The sequence below is a fragment of the Nansenia antarctica genome (genome assembly GCF_963989245.1).
Source record: "Nansenia antarctica genome assembly, chromosome: 7".
Taxonomy (NCBI): domain Eukaryota; kingdom Metazoa; phylum Chordata; class Actinopteri; order Argentiniformes; family Microstomatidae; genus Nansenia; species Nansenia antarctica.
In genome coordinates this window covers 48,979,791-48,997,687 of record NC_137677.1, presented here as the reverse complement: position 1 = coordinate 48,997,687, position 17,897 = coordinate 48,979,791, and the positions used below count along the sequence as shown (strand labels likewise).

At 44.4% G+C, this 17,897-nt stretch overlaps 1 protein-coding gene across 1 annotated transcript in view; it reads right to left on the bottom strand.

Moving 5' to 3' along the window:
* The window catches only part of nalcn (sodium leak channel, non-selective), a gene marked incomplete at both ends in the record, with an annotated part of 78,601 nt that extends 64,002 nt beyond the window's left edge, over positions 1–14,599 (bottom strand). The window contains 9 exons of the mRNA XM_080536131.1: positions 2,479–2,583; positions 2,814–2,956; positions 6,539–6,690; positions 9,932–10,060; positions 10,493–10,632; positions 10,770–10,853; positions 12,939–13,121; positions 13,372–13,512; positions 14,558–14,599. Coding sequence (XP_080392257.1) covers positions 2,479–2,583; positions 2,814–2,956; positions 6,539–6,690; positions 9,932–10,060; positions 10,493–10,632; positions 10,770–10,853; positions 12,939–13,121; positions 13,372–13,512; positions 14,558–14,599 — 1,119 coding nt within the window. The remainder of the gene's footprint in view (positions 1–2,478; positions 2,584–2,813; positions 2,957–6,538; positions 6,691–9,931; positions 10,061–10,492; positions 10,633–10,769; positions 10,854–12,938; positions 13,122–13,371; positions 13,513–14,557) is intronic.
* Between the last annotated feature and the right edge of the window lie 3,298 nt (positions 14,600–17,897).

The following is a 17,897-nucleotide window of genomic DNA, read 5'->3' as shown; positions in this document are numbered from 1 at the left end:
AGAAGGGCAGGAGGCTTCGTTACCAGACGCAATCCTATTCGCTGCTTCGCGGGGGTTTTCTTCTTTCATTCAACCTTTAAGTTGTTTTGGCACGGAGGCCTGACAGAGGCCTAGCTGCAGGTGTCATTCTCATGACAGAGGCCTAGCTGCAGGTGTCAACCTCATGACAGAGGCCTAGCTGCAGGTGTAAACCTCATGACAGAGGCCTAGCTGCAGGTGTCAACCTCATGACAGAGGCCTAGCTGCAGGTGTCAACCTCATGACAGAGGCCTAGCTGCAGGTGTAAACCTCATGACAGAGGCCTAGCTGCAGGTGTAAACCTCATGACAGAGGCCTAGCTGCAGGTGTAAACCTCATGACAGAGGCCTAGCTGCAGGTGAGGGACAGAGGCCTAGCTGCAGGTGTAAGACAGAGGCCTAGCTGCAGGTGTGACAGAGGCCTAGCTGCAGGTGTAAACCTCATTATCATGACAGAGGCCTAGCTGCAGGTGTGAACCTCATGACAGAGGCCTAGCTGCAGGTGTAAACCTCATTAGGCATGACAGAGGCCTAGCTGCAGGTGTAAACCATGACAGAGGCCTAGCTGCAGGTGTGAACCTCATTATTTCCCAGAGAATGGGTCAAAAAAAAAAGAAAGAAAAAGAAAGAAACATATCAGAGTTTTCAATCTTGGCATAGGTAGGATAGACTTAAACAGAATGGATTTAGTTGTTATTCTCTGACCCCCCAATGCACTGTGTCTCCCCTTTCATCACAATGGGTTCTGGCATAAGCTCTCGGATGGAGTTAACTGGTTCTCTACCTCATCCTCATGCTCGTCCCTCTTCCCTGTGTCCTCCCCTCCTCCTCCCCCTGTGTCCTCCCCTCCCCGTCTTCCCTTCCACGCTCCCTCCTCCCAGCTTCTTCCTCTCTCTCCCCATCTCCCCATCCTCACCTCAGCTCTTCACCCTCTTAACCTCTACACCTTCACCCTCCTCACCCTCTCTCTTCGTCTACCCATAATCCCCCCCCCCGCCCCATCCTTCTTCCCTTCAGCTAGACCCAAACTGAATTTACCGGAATGGAAGAAACCCAAGTTGCAAATCCAAGCTTCTTCCCATCCCTCCTCGACCTACAGCACCTCCCTCTCTCTCCGAGTCCTCTAAACTCCCCTCCTCCACACTCTCTCTCTCTCCCTCTCGACGCAGGCTCCATCCAGACCATGGCAGAACTAAGGAGCCATGGGGCTTATGGTGCTGTGCCCTGCCAGCCTTACTCCGCCAGCTCTACCCGGGGCCAACTCCAGCTTTTGAACTGCACCACGCCACTTCACTCTGCCACTCTGAGCCTGGGTGTGTGTGTGTGTGTGTGTGTGTGTGTGTGTACAGTGTATGTGTGTGTGTGTGTGTGTGTGTGTGTGTGTGTGTGTGTGTGTGTGTGTGTGTGTGTGTGTGTGTGCGTGCGTGTGTGTGTCTGGGCCTGGCAGAGACAGTACAGCAGTCTGCCTGTGTTCACACTGTCTCTCTTACACACAATCCTCATCTTGTACACAGCCCACGCCACAGACTCACAGAATGATCCGCTCATCCTGGCAACCTACTTAGGAGAGAGGCAGAGAGACCAATATCCTGTTTATTCCTTTATTGAGGATATACAATTGTTTTTCTTAGCTAAAACTAAACCCCCAAACAGTCAAAGTGACAGCGGCAATATTGACCAACTGTAAAGATGTGAAACGTCCTTAGGTTTGGATGTCAAGGAAGGGTCAGAGGAGGAGTTTAATGGTCTCTCTCTCTGTATGACTCACGTCTCTGTTGGCTACCTGACCTCCCTCTCTCTGCAGGCTGTGTCTGGGAGCAGTGTGATGGGCTGACAGCTGGCCAAACACCTTTAAAACCTGCCTGTATGCAGTCCACCTACCAGCCCCCCAGAGAACGGTCACCAGGGCTATCTTTATACAGTGTGTGTGTGTGTGTGTGTGTGTGTGTGTGTGTGTGTGTGTGTGTGTGTGTGTTTGTGTGTGTGCATGTGTGTGTTTATCAGATTTTCCCAAACCTGCTCTGTCCTCTAAGCATATCTGACATTCCCCCCAAACCAGCTCATTAGCATAACCAATCATCATTATCTTAGAGAGTAATAATAATGAAACGAGGGCCGAGGGCCATTTACACATTAAATATGCATTTTGAAATGCAGTGTACATGGTCAGTGTATTACACAAGCCTAGAGGAAAGGACTGTGGATTTACTATGGATTATAACTATTTAAATGCCACTGATTCAATTGACATCATTTAAATGTACTGGAAGAGACATCTAATCTATTTGTTCCTCATTGCTAAATACTGTTCTAACTGCTGAGACAACTATACTGAAAGAGGAGGCATCTGTACTTGTTACTGTCACAGAGACTGTGTGTGTGTGTGTGTGTGTGTGTGTGTGTGTGTGTGTGTGTGTGTGTGTGTGTGTGTGTGTGTGTGTGTGTGTGTGTGTAGGAGTACCTGCGTTGTAGCTGTAGAGGTGGTGCTACTTCTTGACCCCCACATCTGCTGGAACTGAACTCTGATCTCAGCAAATGTCTCGATAATAACAGCAATAAAGACATTCTGAGAGAGAGAAAGAGAGAAAAATGGAGAAAGAGAGAGAGAGAGAGAGAGAGACAGTGAGAGAGATGTTCATACTGTACTGTACTGTACTGTAAAGGCTATGTCTTTTACTTTTAGACCGTTTCAACGGTAGTGAGTTCTTTTTGAATTTGTTTGAAATTGAATTGAAAACATGCAAACGTGTCATGTAATGGGGTCCGTGTTGTGTGAGAGGTCCGGTGGGGTCGTACCCTGACGAGCCAGGCCAGGAAGAAGATTAGAGTGATGAAGTAGAAGTAGGAGCGCCAGCGGGGGAAGCTGTCGATGGCTCGGTACATGAGGAACACCCAGCCCTCCTGGGACGCAGCCTCGTACACCGTGAAGATACTCGTGCCTGGAGAGAGAGAGAGAGACAGGTTATCGGGAGAAAGAGACAGACAAGTTAGGGGGAGAGAGAGAGAGAGAGAGAGGTTATGGGGAGAAACAGACAGACAAGTTAGGGGGGGAGAGAGAGAGAGAGAGAGAGAGACAGGTTATGGGGAGAAACAGACAGACAAGTTAGGGGGAAAGAGAGAGAGAGAGACAGGTTATGGGGACAAAGAGACAGACAGGTTATGGGGAGGGAGAGAGAGACAGGTTGGGCGGAGAGAAAGAGGTAATGGAGGGAGAAACGGTGAAACATGTTGAAATCGACATTTGAATAAAACAACGGTGCAAAAAAAGGGTAGTGTGTAAACGTCTTTAAGAGACGCTTTTTAAACACTCCTCGAGCAGTTTCGTTCTTGAACACCTGAAGTCGTTCCTGAGTCGCCTCGCTCCGCTTGTGCCACTTTCACCACTCACGCACAAGAATGCAGACGTAAACAGAGCACAGCGGATTGAATCACATGGATAATGCTCAGCTGCTTCTCATTATCAAGGTATTTGTGTGTGTGTGTGTGTGTGTGTGTGTGTGTGTACATCCTTTGGACAGTTCATGTTGCTTTTTTCAACTGTGGGGAAGCTGCCACACTACCAGCCACAAAGCCAGGCACTAAGGGCTGCTTTGGCCAAGGACGTGCTGTACACTCTCCCCCTATGAAGCTCCTTCATACTGGAACTCCCATTTAAAACACCAAGTGCTGCGCAACCTAATTTTTCCTGACACCATGAACACCCTGGAAGCCTAGCACCCACGCACTCACACACACGCACACACACACACGCACGCATCCACGCACCCACACACATTTAACAAAAACTAAGTCTCTCTGGGATTTTTAAATTATAAAGTATGGCCTTAGAATCCAGGGTGAGCCAGTCATTGACTTCACACATTCTTAAAAAATCTACTTTTAGTGCAAGAAATTACGGTATTCTGATTTCACCATAACGGCCAAACTTTTAAAGCACAGTAACGTCTCTTTAACTTCAGCCGCAGTTGAACAACTGCCAGTGATCTATGAGACATGCTAGGCCATGTGTGGAAGCAGCACGTCTGCAAAGTGAGTCTCGCTTGAAGCAGCGAAGTAGGTAGAGCATGGCGCTAACAACGCTTAGGTCGGGGGTTCGATTCCCGCTCTGATCATATACTGTATACTGAAAAATGTATGCACTCACTGCAATGTAAGTTGCTTTGGAAAAAAGCGTCAACTAAATGGTGTATATTATATATATTATTATATTTACGCTTCGGGGCTATTTTCTTCGGCAGCATGAGCATTGCGGAGCCGTAGATGCAGAGAAATAAACACATCCTATCAAATACGATTCCCAAATCAGTCATCAATCATCCTAAAATTGCAAAAGTCACCCTGCAGACATTAAAAGGTATGGTTTTCGCATTTTAGGCTTGTATTGAAAAAAAGATAAATAGTGTGGAAGCAATTGTTGATGTCATGCAGCTATAGGCTATTTAAAATAATTGAAAATGCAGATGAGTTGTTAAGGTTTGAAGAATATAGCTTCTAGTTATGAAGTGTAGCTGAAATTATTCTCCCTTTATTTTGTCATCAGATACACTGAACAAAAATATAAACGCAACACTTTTGTTTTTGTTTGAAATCAAAGATAAACAAATTTGTGAACATTTTTTTTTTAGAAATAGGCCTTTTGTGTACATAGAAAAAGTCTTAGATCTTTTGATTTCAACTGATGAAAAATTGGAGCTATAAGTTTTTAGTTTATATTTTTGTTCAGTGTATAATATATGTAATTTAGCTGATGCCTTTATCCAAAGTGATTTGCATTGCAGTGAGTGAACACATTTCAGTATATATTGTCCCAGCAGGAAGAATGAATGAACTAATTTACTTAACTCATTCGCAGTAAAACGCTGGCAACGCATCTCGTCTCGCTCTTGGTGCAAGAACACTGAAAACTGTGTTAACGGAGCTATGCTCTCATTTCAGTGTTGGTGTAGTTTTGCCGTGAGACAGTGAGGGAGAGAAAAAGGAGAAACATCCAGACACATAGAAAGAAAGTGAACAATTGTCCCACAATCCCACTGATTTACAACTGAAGCCCAAAGTATCCATTAAGGGTACTTGACAATCCCATTGTCTCCCTGTCCCTGATTGCAGCAGTGAAACGAGCATCTTCTGCTCTGGGAAAAAATGGGTTGTTGAGAGTAGAGAAATATCTGGGTCAGGACACATCAAATGACAGAGACTTGTGAAAAAGCCTCTTCTGCCACCTGTTTGTGTGCTACAGAGAGGGCCTTTGTACGCTTGGAAGTGGGCTACTTTCATGGTGAGAGTCGTTTGGAGAAAATGGGAGCGGACATGACGAGGGTTATGAAAGACTTACAAAACAGCCTTGATGGAGACGCTGGAGCTGGGACTAGAAAAGACACGCGGCAATGCTCCACACAGACACACAGTCAATCTTGTTTTGGGCTTTATCCCAAAACACTCAATCATCAAACCTTCTTTGACAATAGCGACAGCCGTGTGTCTCTGACATCCCGTTGCTCTGGAGGTAGTTTACATTGTAATAAAGAGTACACGTATTCCCAAACGACAAAGAAGAAGACTGTTCCAGTTGATGGAAATAAATATGCACCCAAAAAAGACAAACAAATTCTCTTCAATGTATGTCTTTGTACTAACCTGAAGTGAATCACATGTTTTAGTATATATCCCCTCCCCTCCCCCTCCCCTCTCCTCTCCTCACCTCCTCTCACCTGCACTCCCCTCTCCTCTCCTCACCTCTCTTCCCCTGCCCTCAACTCCCCTCTCCTCATCTCCCCTCCCCTCCCATGACCTCTCTTCCCCACCCCTCCCTTCCCCTCCCCTCCCATCCGCTTACATCCCTTCCCACCCATTCCCTCCCATCCCTCCTCTTAGTCCGCCATGTGTGAGTCTCTGGCGAGGTGTGCAGCTCCGTTAAGCTCTCGCTCTCTCCTTCACAGCAATTTAGAGATTAGAGCCAGTGCTCTGTGTACTGACAGTGGATTTGGGCCTCATTCAGCCGATAAGAATGCACCATGCTGCTAAGTTGAACAAACCCCAGACTAAGGCTCATGTAGACAGCTTTTTCTTTCTTTTCCTCCCCCCAAATGGGGTGTTTCCTACCTCCCTGTTTCATTCTCGACAGGACATATGGCTGCACCATAAAGAGGTTAAAGCTACATTAGTGTCTGGTTCTGGTCCAGTTGGAACAGCACGACATTTCATGCAGAAATTGTGTGATTTTTTTCCATTAAAGATTTGGAAAAATTGGAACATATACAGGTTTATCAGCACTATAAATACCTATATATAGCAAACAGTTACACAGGTTACACAGTGTCCTGTGTATGTAATGGGACAATTTGTTCTGCTTTTGGCTCTCCATTCCAAACGTTTGGATCTTAAATCAAATGAATCAATTCACTGTCCTGTTATTACACTCACTGTATATGTTGATATTCATCCGAATCCGTGTGTGCGTGTGTGTGTGTGTGTGTGTGTGTGTGTGTGTGTGTGTGTGTGTGTGCGTGTGTGTGCGTACGCACCGAGCTCGTTGAAGCCGCTGTAGCCCAGCTCCTGTCTGCTGAGGCCCAGGTCCTCCAGGTCCATACACTTGAAGCCCATGGGACACTGGTAGCCCTCTCCATCTGGAGAGCAGTGTGTGTCTGGGATGGCCAGGCTGTTCCACGTCACGTTACTGACAACACAGTGGGAGAAACACACCCCAAAACAGATGTTACCGCTTCTAATGTAGTCATGACTGCAACCAGGGAAGACAGGGGGGGAGAGCTCGGGGACTGGATGTCACTGCAGGCCGGAGACAAGCCCGGGGAGCTCGTTTGGTTCGGCTCAAGGTCAACTGGAAGTCATCTCGAGAGGAACGAATGACATGTCATTCTGGTATGGATAACTGTAGTATCAGTGTATTGAGCTCCAGATGCACACATAGAAACATATAGATAGATATATAAACATACATAATAGGCTGATAGAAAAGTAGCCCTTTAAAATGAGACGCTAATGTACCCACACGAGACACAGTCACACACCCACACATGACCCCCCCCATGACCCTGCTTGATCCAGGCCTACCGCCACAGACTGAAGACCAATCTCTTCAGGCTACATCTTGACTGTCCCTCCTAAAGACCTCATCATCCCCACTACCCTGTACAGTTTCTCTACTGTAAATAACAACAAAATAAAGTAAAATAAATAAAAATGATCCTTCCTTCTGATGAATGATCCTAGCATTGTGACTGCCACTGGCCCCTGGTCCTTGTCACACACACACACACACACACACACACACACACACACACACACACACACACTTGTCTTTTAGCCACAGGTGTTATTCCAGGATCTGCTTGATGTCTCTAATGAAAATTAATGCCTTCAAATTGGCCAGCCAGACATTCATCCAAATTGTTTATTAACGGGTCCGGGATGAGAAGGGATAATTTATTGCAGTATCACAAAGGGCAATCACCGGCGTAGTGGTGAATCCAGATACAGCTAATTACCCCGGGATGGATAAAGGCTAATACCACAGGGTGTTATCAAAGAAATCACTTTCCTTTAGAACGCACAGATGCTGAATGCAGCCTAAACTGAAAGACCAAAGGTTCACTAACATCATGTAGTGGATAATTTGCTAAGTCAAATACAAAACCAAACATGTTTAAAATGCAGAATTGATCACAATTATTTTCCCAAATCTGATGAAAATGCATCCTTATCGCTTGTTCAATGCACAGGGTCTAGTGTCATAATTTCCAACTTAGTGTGTGGTACGGAGTCGACTACCGTGAATCACCAAATTGGTGTGATAAATTGGTAACTGTATTTAGCTCTTGAGACCAAGTGAACATTACCGCATTGCAATGCAATTTGATACATGTAATCCTTAGCATACAAAGAGCCATTATCATCAATGTAACCTGCCATGACTACCCTTCAGACAGACTATTGTAGATGTAGTAGGCAAGATTCTGCCCAGAGGCACAGGTTAGAGATCAGCTCAGCCTCCCTCAACGCCTAGCATAACCATCACAGAAGAACGTTTGGAAAGCTGACCTTAGATCAGTGTCTACCCTAGTCAAGCACAGAGGCTAACTCAGATGGCTCCAGTGTTGTAGAATGTGCCATATTATGGCCAAGGTCAATGGGATTAGCACTGACATATGGAATAAGTGGAGAACACATTTTGTTCCACAAATCCAGGAGCCATTTCATCCAAGAGCCATTTCATCTAATAATACAAATACCCATACCAGTCAAATTCCCTCTCGCTATTTCACCCTCAATCTCGATCAAATCCCTCCTTTGTGTGTGTGTGTGTGTGTGTGTGTGTGTGTGTGTGTGTTTGTGAAAGGCAGGGGCGCTGTGACTTTGTGCCAAGGGCATATGGCTGTTAGAGATTAGACAGGAGTACCAAACCACATATGACAGACAGTATGTCTGAAAATCCCCCTGTTAAAAACACTCACACACATCTGAAGGGATTTAAAAAGCAACAGAAAAAAATAAACAAATCACATCAACAGGACCAGGCGCACCAGTTCTAGTAGCACATGCTTCATGGAGTGCATGAAATGTGAAAACGGTATTTTTTTTTCGCCGAAAGGGTCAATGTATGCAGCGTCCCTGGGGCAGGGGGGCACTTGTCAATGAGCACAGATGAACAGATTGAGGGCAGAGAGCTGAGGAGAAATGAGCGTTAACACAAAGCCCAGACAATGCAGGAAATGTTAATTATTATGATTAGACCTAGCTCTCGCGGCTCTAACCGTGATGGCTGCTCCCCCGCTTCCTTTGTCTCCACCCGGCTCGTGCTCTCCTCATCACACACGCACATCATCCACATCAGAATATTAAACACCTCCACTATCATCGACCCCCCCCCCCTTAGACACACAAACAGGCTCAATGACTGAACTGCATTGTGGGTAAAGTGGGGTGTTTCCCGTGGAATGTTTTATAATGTTTTCTAGGGCTGTCAGTTGATAAAAAAAATGTTTATTGATTAATTTGTTTATATTAGTTCTATTAATCTACCGATCGACCAATTCATTTAATGTGGAAATGTTATATTTTTCGCTTTATTTCTCACCTTGCAACGATTTTCTAAACATTACTTCACAACAAACCCAAAAGTGGTCCTTAAACAATGAGTGGGAGATTAACTTGGTATTTACAAATTAAATAATGCCTCAACGGTGTGAATTGCTGTTCCTATTCCCATAGATGAGGACTCATGGGTGCTAATTGCATAAACCAAGCTTCCATGTCACAGTAGTAGTTTACTTCACTCATTTTTTATTTAATTTCCAGGCTTGGTCTGATAATCTGTGTAGAAATCGGATTCATTTTGTTCAAAAACGAGTTGGCAACTTAAGCGTTAGTTGATTAATCGGTCCGATTAAATGTTCGATACCTTTTATGCCCAACATGTTTCATACTCTTTACTGCAATTTGGACACAGAATGTAGGAGGTTCTCTGATGGACTATCTATATGATTTTTACCATGTACCCATCATTTCTGACTATAAATAAAATGCTCACGTTTATGTAACAGTAACAAATCACATTTTATGCTTTACTCATGGCATCTGTTTTCCATATTTGAGAGTGTTGAATCTGTTAATAAAATGTGACACACAGATGGATATTTGTGAGACTATAAATTAGAATCTGTGAACATTTTAACATCACAGCTGTGAGAACTATTCATATATCTGGGGTTTAGACATTTTTATAGAATGAGACCATAGACCATGCTTATGGCTACTTACCTATTGCAGAAATAAATCATATGAATCATCATTCATGCAAAGTATTATTTATTTTTTAAAAATCCTAAATATAATTGACTTGCAGATAAACATATGCCTCTCAGGCTATAACTTTTATGCAAATATGAAATGACTCCTACCCTTTCAGGGTGTCATTGGTAACACAGTGATGGTTGAATGTTCCAAACATCTGAACTCCCAGGATTCCATATAAGAGGAGGAAGAAGAGCAAGAATATGGACACACTCCATATCTGTTCCCCTGATCGCCTGTAGGGAGAGATAGAGAGACAGAGAGACAGAGAGACAGAGAGAGAGAGAGAGAGAGAGAGAGAGAGAGAGAGAGAGAGAGAGAGAGAGAGAGAGAGAGAGAGAGAGAGAGAAAGAGAGAGAGAGAGAGATTTAAAAAAAAACGATTTTGGTTGCGCTTTCTATAAATCAAATCAAATCAAGTTTTATTTGTATAGCGCATTTCTCACAAGATGTGATTTAACACGCTTATAACCCACCTGTGTGTAATGTATTATGATGACATTTACAGGTATTTATAGAAGTGATATAAATATGAATGTCATTTTTAAAGGGCCATGAGCGGAACTGAATTTGTGGTGATAGACGGCATTGCAATGTAATAATATAAGGCTCCATTCACAGACAGGTCTAATTTTTTTCCCAGATTTCAAATCTGCACGAAAAACTTACTTGAGGATGTTGGTGATTCGGGAGCGTGGAAGCTCGAAGCGGAAGTAGATCCTAAAGGCTCTGATCATGATGAGGGCTCTGGGGATTCTCAACATACCCCATGGAGACATCTGGTCCACAAGCTCCGCTATCTCAAACACCTGAGAGAGAAAGAGAGATGATAGAGGGTCACTGTACTCGACACTTTCTACTCTCAACTGAAGGTGCCCACATTGCCCCACTGTAGTACAGTAGTGGTAGGATTACAATGAGGTTAATAAACAAACAACGATTGTACCTGCAGCACCAGAGACACCCACAGAAAGAACACCATGAACCCATCGAACATACACCAGCGATCCTTAACGTAGGAGTTATCCCCCTGGAGAGAGAGAGAGAGAGAGAGAGAGAGAGAGAGAGAGAGAGAGAGAGAGAGAGACAGGGGAGGGGAAAGGAGGGGAGACATGAGAGGGAGTGAGGGGCGGGGGGGGGGGGGGGGGGGGGGCAGAGAAAGATTGAATATCACTGAAAGTTTCCATGAATCAACACTAATCAGCCCTTACTAATTTGGAAGCGTGGCGCAACAAAATAAGATCTATAGCCCATGACAGAAAGAAACAAGTTGAAGTGTATCCACGCACAATACCATTTAATGAGGTGCAAAAAAACAAATTCCGTATTCTCCTCTGTCTAGAGTGCACAACCTGCAATTAGAGTTGGTCTTTAATGGTCTGAAAAGCGAAGAGAGCAGCGCCCGCCACTACATTAACCTGTCCGAACCGGATGGCACATATTTGGAGAAAGAGCGGGAGAGAGTGGATAGTGGATAGTGGATAGTGAAATAGTGCTTGCAAAGAGGCAATAAACAAATGACTGGTGCTTCCTCGCGGAGAGTCACAACCACTATAGGATCGTTTGCATCACAGTAAAACGATGATTAAACCATTCATCCGAGACCCAACTGAAATGCCGAGAGGCCAGACAAACATGACCATGCCTAATTATCACTGTAGTGGCCTCTGAAAGACTCTTAGGGGGGAATTCTCACCACGGTTGGAAGACCACAAACAAGAGGTATGCGCCCTTTGGGAGGGAATTTCCTTTTATTTCCCACAATGGTCTTCTCCATAATCAGCACTTGACAATGCAATCTGGGATGCTTGTGTAATGTGCTATTTATGGCTAGAGTCCATCTTCGGGGGGGGGGGGGGGGGGCGCAGGTGGTCTCCAACATAACAGACAGCTCATCGCGGTTCAGTTGTGACGCAGAGAAAGGCATTATTGACTGCGACCGCTTGAATTTCAAGTACATCTTTAGACAAAGGCTTCCTGTCATGGTGTGTGTGTGTGCGCTTGCGTGTGCGTGTGCGTACGTAGAGAAAGATGGAAAAGACAGTAATCTATGAGTCATTCATGGACAGACACACACTGCAGCTGGCTGCTACAGTGAGGAACACGTCAGTAATGTAGCATGAATAACCGTGTCAGGTTGAGTGCAGGTTGATGCTACGCATGGCTGCCTACTCATAGTTAGAGGAGTCACCCTCATGTAGATGGTGTACAATGGAGTCGAGTGGCCTTACATACAAGGACTCAGCCTCCATCACAGATATGTTTTAGTCTACAGTACTGCAAGGGGAAAAAAACGGTGTAAAACTGTGTAAAACAAGGGAGAAAACTGTGTAAAATTGTAAAACAATTGCGACAGACTTTAACTGGGCATTTAACAACACTGACCACAATGACAGTTGAACCTTTGCGTTCATTCAATGATTTACACAAATGCCATTGATCATTGATTCATCAATAGAGTCCATTCAATCATACTGATGTGCAACTTGACATGTTATTGATGTTTATATTGACTGCACTTTATTTTTACTTACACAAAGATAAAGACGTACACACATATACACACCTATACAAACACACACACACACACACACACACACACTGGGATGACAAATGTTAAAAGCCCATATCGACCCTCCTGGACTGACAGAAATGTTGTCCAAATTACTCATCAGGTTTTTTTTCTTTTTTCGGAAACGGTGATTCAGTCGGCGCCGATGCCTCCCTGTCTATGCTCCTGTTTTCCTTGATTTGCCAATTAAGCTGTCCACACTTTCCATGGTAGTAATTAAGGGCCATTCATCTGCCAGCTGCTTGTTTCTGGGTGCTTCTATGGGACACCATCTATTACACTCTGATTCAAACTGTTTTGATGGATCAGACCCTACAGCTCGATGCAACAGGGCATGGTAGAGATGAGAGGGGTCTGAGAGGTATCAAAGGTGGTGTAAATGACACCAACATGTCACTAGGATCACATCTAACATGACCCAGTGAGGACATTGAATGTTAAGGACCTGTTAATGACACGACTGAACTAGATACAGGAAAAGCTTTTGAAGTCCCATAGACAACATGCCTTTAATGACTCTATGACATGGAGGACGGGGGTTACCTTGATGATTCCCCGGATGTGCATCTTGGCGATCATCTCGGCGGTGTAGAGGAACATGAGCAGAGTGTCCAGAGTGAACGTGACGTACTGGAGAGGCGGATAATGCTCGAACGTCTTGGGCGTGTTCATACACACGGATATGACGCTGATGATAGCACAGGCTCGCAACAGGGAGTGCACCCACTGGAAAGAGAGAGTGAGAGAGAGAGAGAGAGAGAGAGAGAGAGAGAGAGAGAGAGAGAGAGAGAGAGAGAGAGAGAGAGAGAGAGAGAGAGAGAGAGAGGGAGGGAGCGAGGAAAGATGGGGGCGTGGAGAGTGAGAACCTCTGGAGCTGTGATCCACCAATGATGGCTTAGGACAACATTTAAATGTTTTGTCATGCAGTGCTACCACGTTCAAGTCATTTGAGCTGACTAAACCCACACACACTTACTGGTTTGTTTATCCAGAAGATGTCAGCGCTGTCTGCGAGGGTCTCGTCCGGCCCAAAGTCTGTCATGGGCTGGGCCTCAACCCTGGAGCTCTGTTTCCTCTTCAGCATGCTGGGGCTAGCCGTGCTATACAGAGAATGGATCTGACAGAGGCAGGGAACCACACAGTGATGCTAACCAGATGAAAGTGCTCTGGCTGCATCCAAGTCTGAACATCCTTACAATAGTTTGATTCACTACTAGAGACAGAGCCACAATTATAACGGTAGTTTGGTTTCAATCAGAAATGTAACGGATCTTGGCACCTATTGAAAATATTAAATCTTAAACCGAGTTTGCAGAAATCTGTATCTATGGCTCTGATCAAAGCTATTAGGCTATGTTGGCAGTTGTACAGTAACTCTTCAAAATGGCAGTGCAATACTTGGAAAATCACATCTCATCAAGCTAGCTGGTAGTTTAATCAAGTGCGGTGTAAAATGTCATTAAAGATCCAATTACAGACCTTGGAAATATTTTCCTGCCTAAGAACTATATCTAAAACCTCAGGAGGTGTAAAGAACGAGGCTACAGTATATGGGTTTTACATTTACAATTTTGTTTTTTTGTAGAAAAATGTATAAAGAGATTTATGATGGCAATCAGAGTACTGTAAAACCGCAAGCTTTTCAGCAACAACATTCATAAAGAGTGTCCAGATTTGGAGTGCCTTGCCAGATGGTTTATTATCAAACAAGAAAACAGAAGTATGCTTTCATATCAAACAATAATATGTGTTGTGTTGTTGAATGGCCATCGTGATACACAACATAGCAAACATGGGACACAGGGCAGCCACATTGGAACAGCTTCAGTAACTTACCGCAGCATGTATAGATCACACTTGATCTTCAACATGTGTACAATAGTCAAGGCTAAAGTAGACTACAACTTACAGAATAGTGAGTGAGTGAAATCAGAGGGTGTGTGTGTGGGGCAGGGGGGGGGGGGGGGGGGGGGGGGGGTGAGTGTGCATGTGTGTGTGTGTGTGTATGTGTGTGTGTGTGTGTGTGTGTGTGTGTGTGTGTGTGTGTGTGTGTGTGTGTGTGTGTGTGTGTGTGTGTGTGTGAAGTATAGGGGTCTATTCAACATACTGTTACTAGTACACAGGGGGAAGTGACACCCTGAATGGAGACAAAGCACACATACCAAAGGGAAAAGTAAAGCTGAAATTGCTCCAGCACTGCACATAACATGCGATCAGGCATACCCTGTAAATAACACACGACAGTTAGTCAACATCATGGCATATATGGTGTACATTACATACACACTACCAACATCTACAATACAATAATAGAGACAGGTACGCCCACCACATCTGACACCAAGGCATATATGCGACACACTCTGTGAGTGAGGTGTTGTGAGAAGGATGGGATAGTGGAGGACCATGTGACTCACTGTGAGGCTCCTCATTGGTGCGTTCATCCCCAGGTCAGGGAGGGGGTGGAGAGACCAGCCAGAGAGAGACTAGAGAGGACGGAGGGGATATCAGCAGCACCGGGTCCTGGGGTAAGAGTGCATACAGTACAACAACAGTCAAAGAACAACTTGTAAGTTCACAATTGGAGAGGGTTAGGGTTAGAGAGAGCCAGACAGAGACCATACAGGCAGGCGGTACATCAGTAGACATGGGTCAGGTTGTAAGACAAAAAGAGCAGACTAAAGCAGCCCAATGCAGACTAAAGCAGCCCAATGCAGACTAAAGCAGCCCAATGCAAGCATGAGGCCCACATTATCTGTACCACCATCGGTGATAATAAGCTGCAGTGAAACTGAGCTTCTCAATTGTAAGCAAATATTTTATATCAGTCTGAGATTCTAAAATAGACAACAGACAGGGATAATTACCTTTAATGCTGAATAGACTGTATAATAGCTATGCTCTCTGTGATTCCCTATCCTCACACCAAGAAAAGAAACTCCTCCTATAAAAGCCCAGTAGTCAGAAGCAATTTGCTATGTACGTAATTGCTACACTTAGCATATGTTGGTAGAGATTTGAGGAAGAATGAAAACAAAATTACAGGTTGTGAGTGCTATAATGTGGGAGTAAGTTGGCAAGAACTGCAATTAGTTTCCCATTTGGTGAGGATATTCCTCAAGGACAGGGTGCAATCACTGGGCAGATTAATTGTAGCTGTGGGCATCTATTATCTTCCACAAACTTAAGGCTACTTCTTTGAGTTTGTTCCACACTTGTACTGACGGTGTAGGACAGGGGTTCCCAAACTTTTCAGCCCGCGACCCACAAAATAACGGTGCCAGAGACTCGCAACCCCCACTATCCCCGGAGGTGGTTAAACCATACAAATGTCCGCGCGCACAGACACTACGCTACGCTATTCAAACTATTCAAACTATTCAAACTATTCAAACTAGGGATGGCCATGACTCAGGTTTTTGCCAGTTGACTCGTCTGAGGCAAACATCTATTAAACTTGATTTAAAAAAATAAATGTGTATAGGATAAATTAATGTCAAATATTATTATGTGTTTATTCTAGGGGTGGGAATCGCAAGGTAACTCATGTATCGATAACCGTACAATATTTAACGTGTATCGATAACCCATAACGATAGTATCGCGGTACATCGATTCTGCGATAATCGATATATTGTAATAATAATAATAATAATAATAACTTTAATTTATATAGCGCCTTTCAAAGGACCCAAGGACGCTTTACCATTCAAGGGAATGATCAGACAGACAAAACAGAAAACAAACAAAGCAAAACTGAAACATTGACTAGGGGCCTTGGAGAACAGATGTGTTTTGAGGGCTAATTTGAAGGAGTCCAGGGTGGGGGCGTTGCGGATCACTGTGGGGAGAGAGTTCCAGAGGGTAGGTGCAGCCACGCTGAAGGCTCTGTCCCCAAAGGTCCGTAGGTTGGTGCGGGGGGTGGATAGCAGGCCCATGTCTGCGGACCGCAGGTTCCGGGAAGGGGTATGCTGGGGGAGGAGGTCAGTTAGGTACTGGGGGGCGCAGGCGTGGAGGGATTTGTAGGTGAGGAGGAGGATTTTGTAAATGATGCGGGACTTGACCGGGAGCCAGTGGAGGTGAATGAGGGTGGGGGTGATGTGCTGCCAGGGCTTGGTGTGGGTGAGGACCCTGGCAGCTGAGTTCTGCATGTGCTGGAGCCTGTCCAGGGCTTTGTTGGGAACCCCGAACAGGACTCCATTACAATAGTCCAATTGTACAATTGTAAGACAATTCATCAATGATATCTGTGTTAACTGGTATTTCATAACGTGCTTCCAGTGTTATCAGCATTTGGCAGAAACCTTTGTTTAACACTGTACAGGCGATGGTCTTTGCAAATAAACCCAGCGATAGACTTGGTAATAGTCGTAGCCCTCAGGGAGTTAAAGGGAAGCCTTGTTAGTATTGTTATTGGTGGTTTAACTTCTAATTATTATTTTCCTGGCTTTGGTCAAATAGCTCAAAAAGTCCCTGACCAAAAATGCAATGAATTTGCATGCCACAACTTGAGAGCATCAGTAACTATGGTGGTCTAGTGGATAGTGAGTTGGACTTGGGATCGGAAGGTTGTGAGTTCAAATCCCGCCTGAAACCACACCACTACTAGTGTGCCCTTGAGTAAGGCACTTAGCCCTCAGTTACTCCAGGGGGAATGTCCCTGTAATTCGTAATTGTAAGTCGCTTTGGATAAAAGCGTCTGATAAATGGCAAAATTAAATTAAATTAAATTAAAATTAAAATTAAATTATGGCAGAAAGAATTACCATGATTAGACCATAGGTGGCGCTATGAGAATGCTGGCATTTCCACCCCGTTGGATGAAAATGTATGAAACTGGGTACATACAGTATGTGTCTTTCCTCATGGGGAACATATTTGCCTCATGAACCCATAAGGTCCGCCATAATGGATTTTTCTGCAGGTGCAAAATTTGGTCAAACTTATAAAAATGTACTTAAAATCTGTACGCTTGATTGGTCCAAAATTGCATATGAACATGTCTCTCTATAGAGTGTTCAAGGATAAGAGATCCATTCCAAGATGGCAGAGAAAATGATATGAAAACAAAAAGTAATTGGGCCAGAATTTTCTAATTCTCATCGATTTTGCTCTTCTGGGTAAAGTCCCTGAGCACAAATGCTATAAATGTGCATGCCAGAACTAGAGAGCATCAGTAACAATGCCAGTAACAATGCCAGTAATTAGGCTACCATGATTTTCAAATGCTCTGAGAATTTGCCCTACTACATCAATATTTATGGCAGTCGACAGGCTGATATCATTTGAAAATATTTTTTCAATGTTGTTTGAATTGTTGTTTAAATTTTCGACACGTCTGTGACGTAATGACGCTTCATTTGGCATGGGCACAGCACAACACGTGCCAAACCTCCTCCCCTCCTCCATATTTTATGAATACGAGAGGACAGAGGTCGCAGGTCACAATTAGCTAGCTATGTTTTCTGTCCAGCCTTTTCAATTTGAACCCGAGCGCAGCGA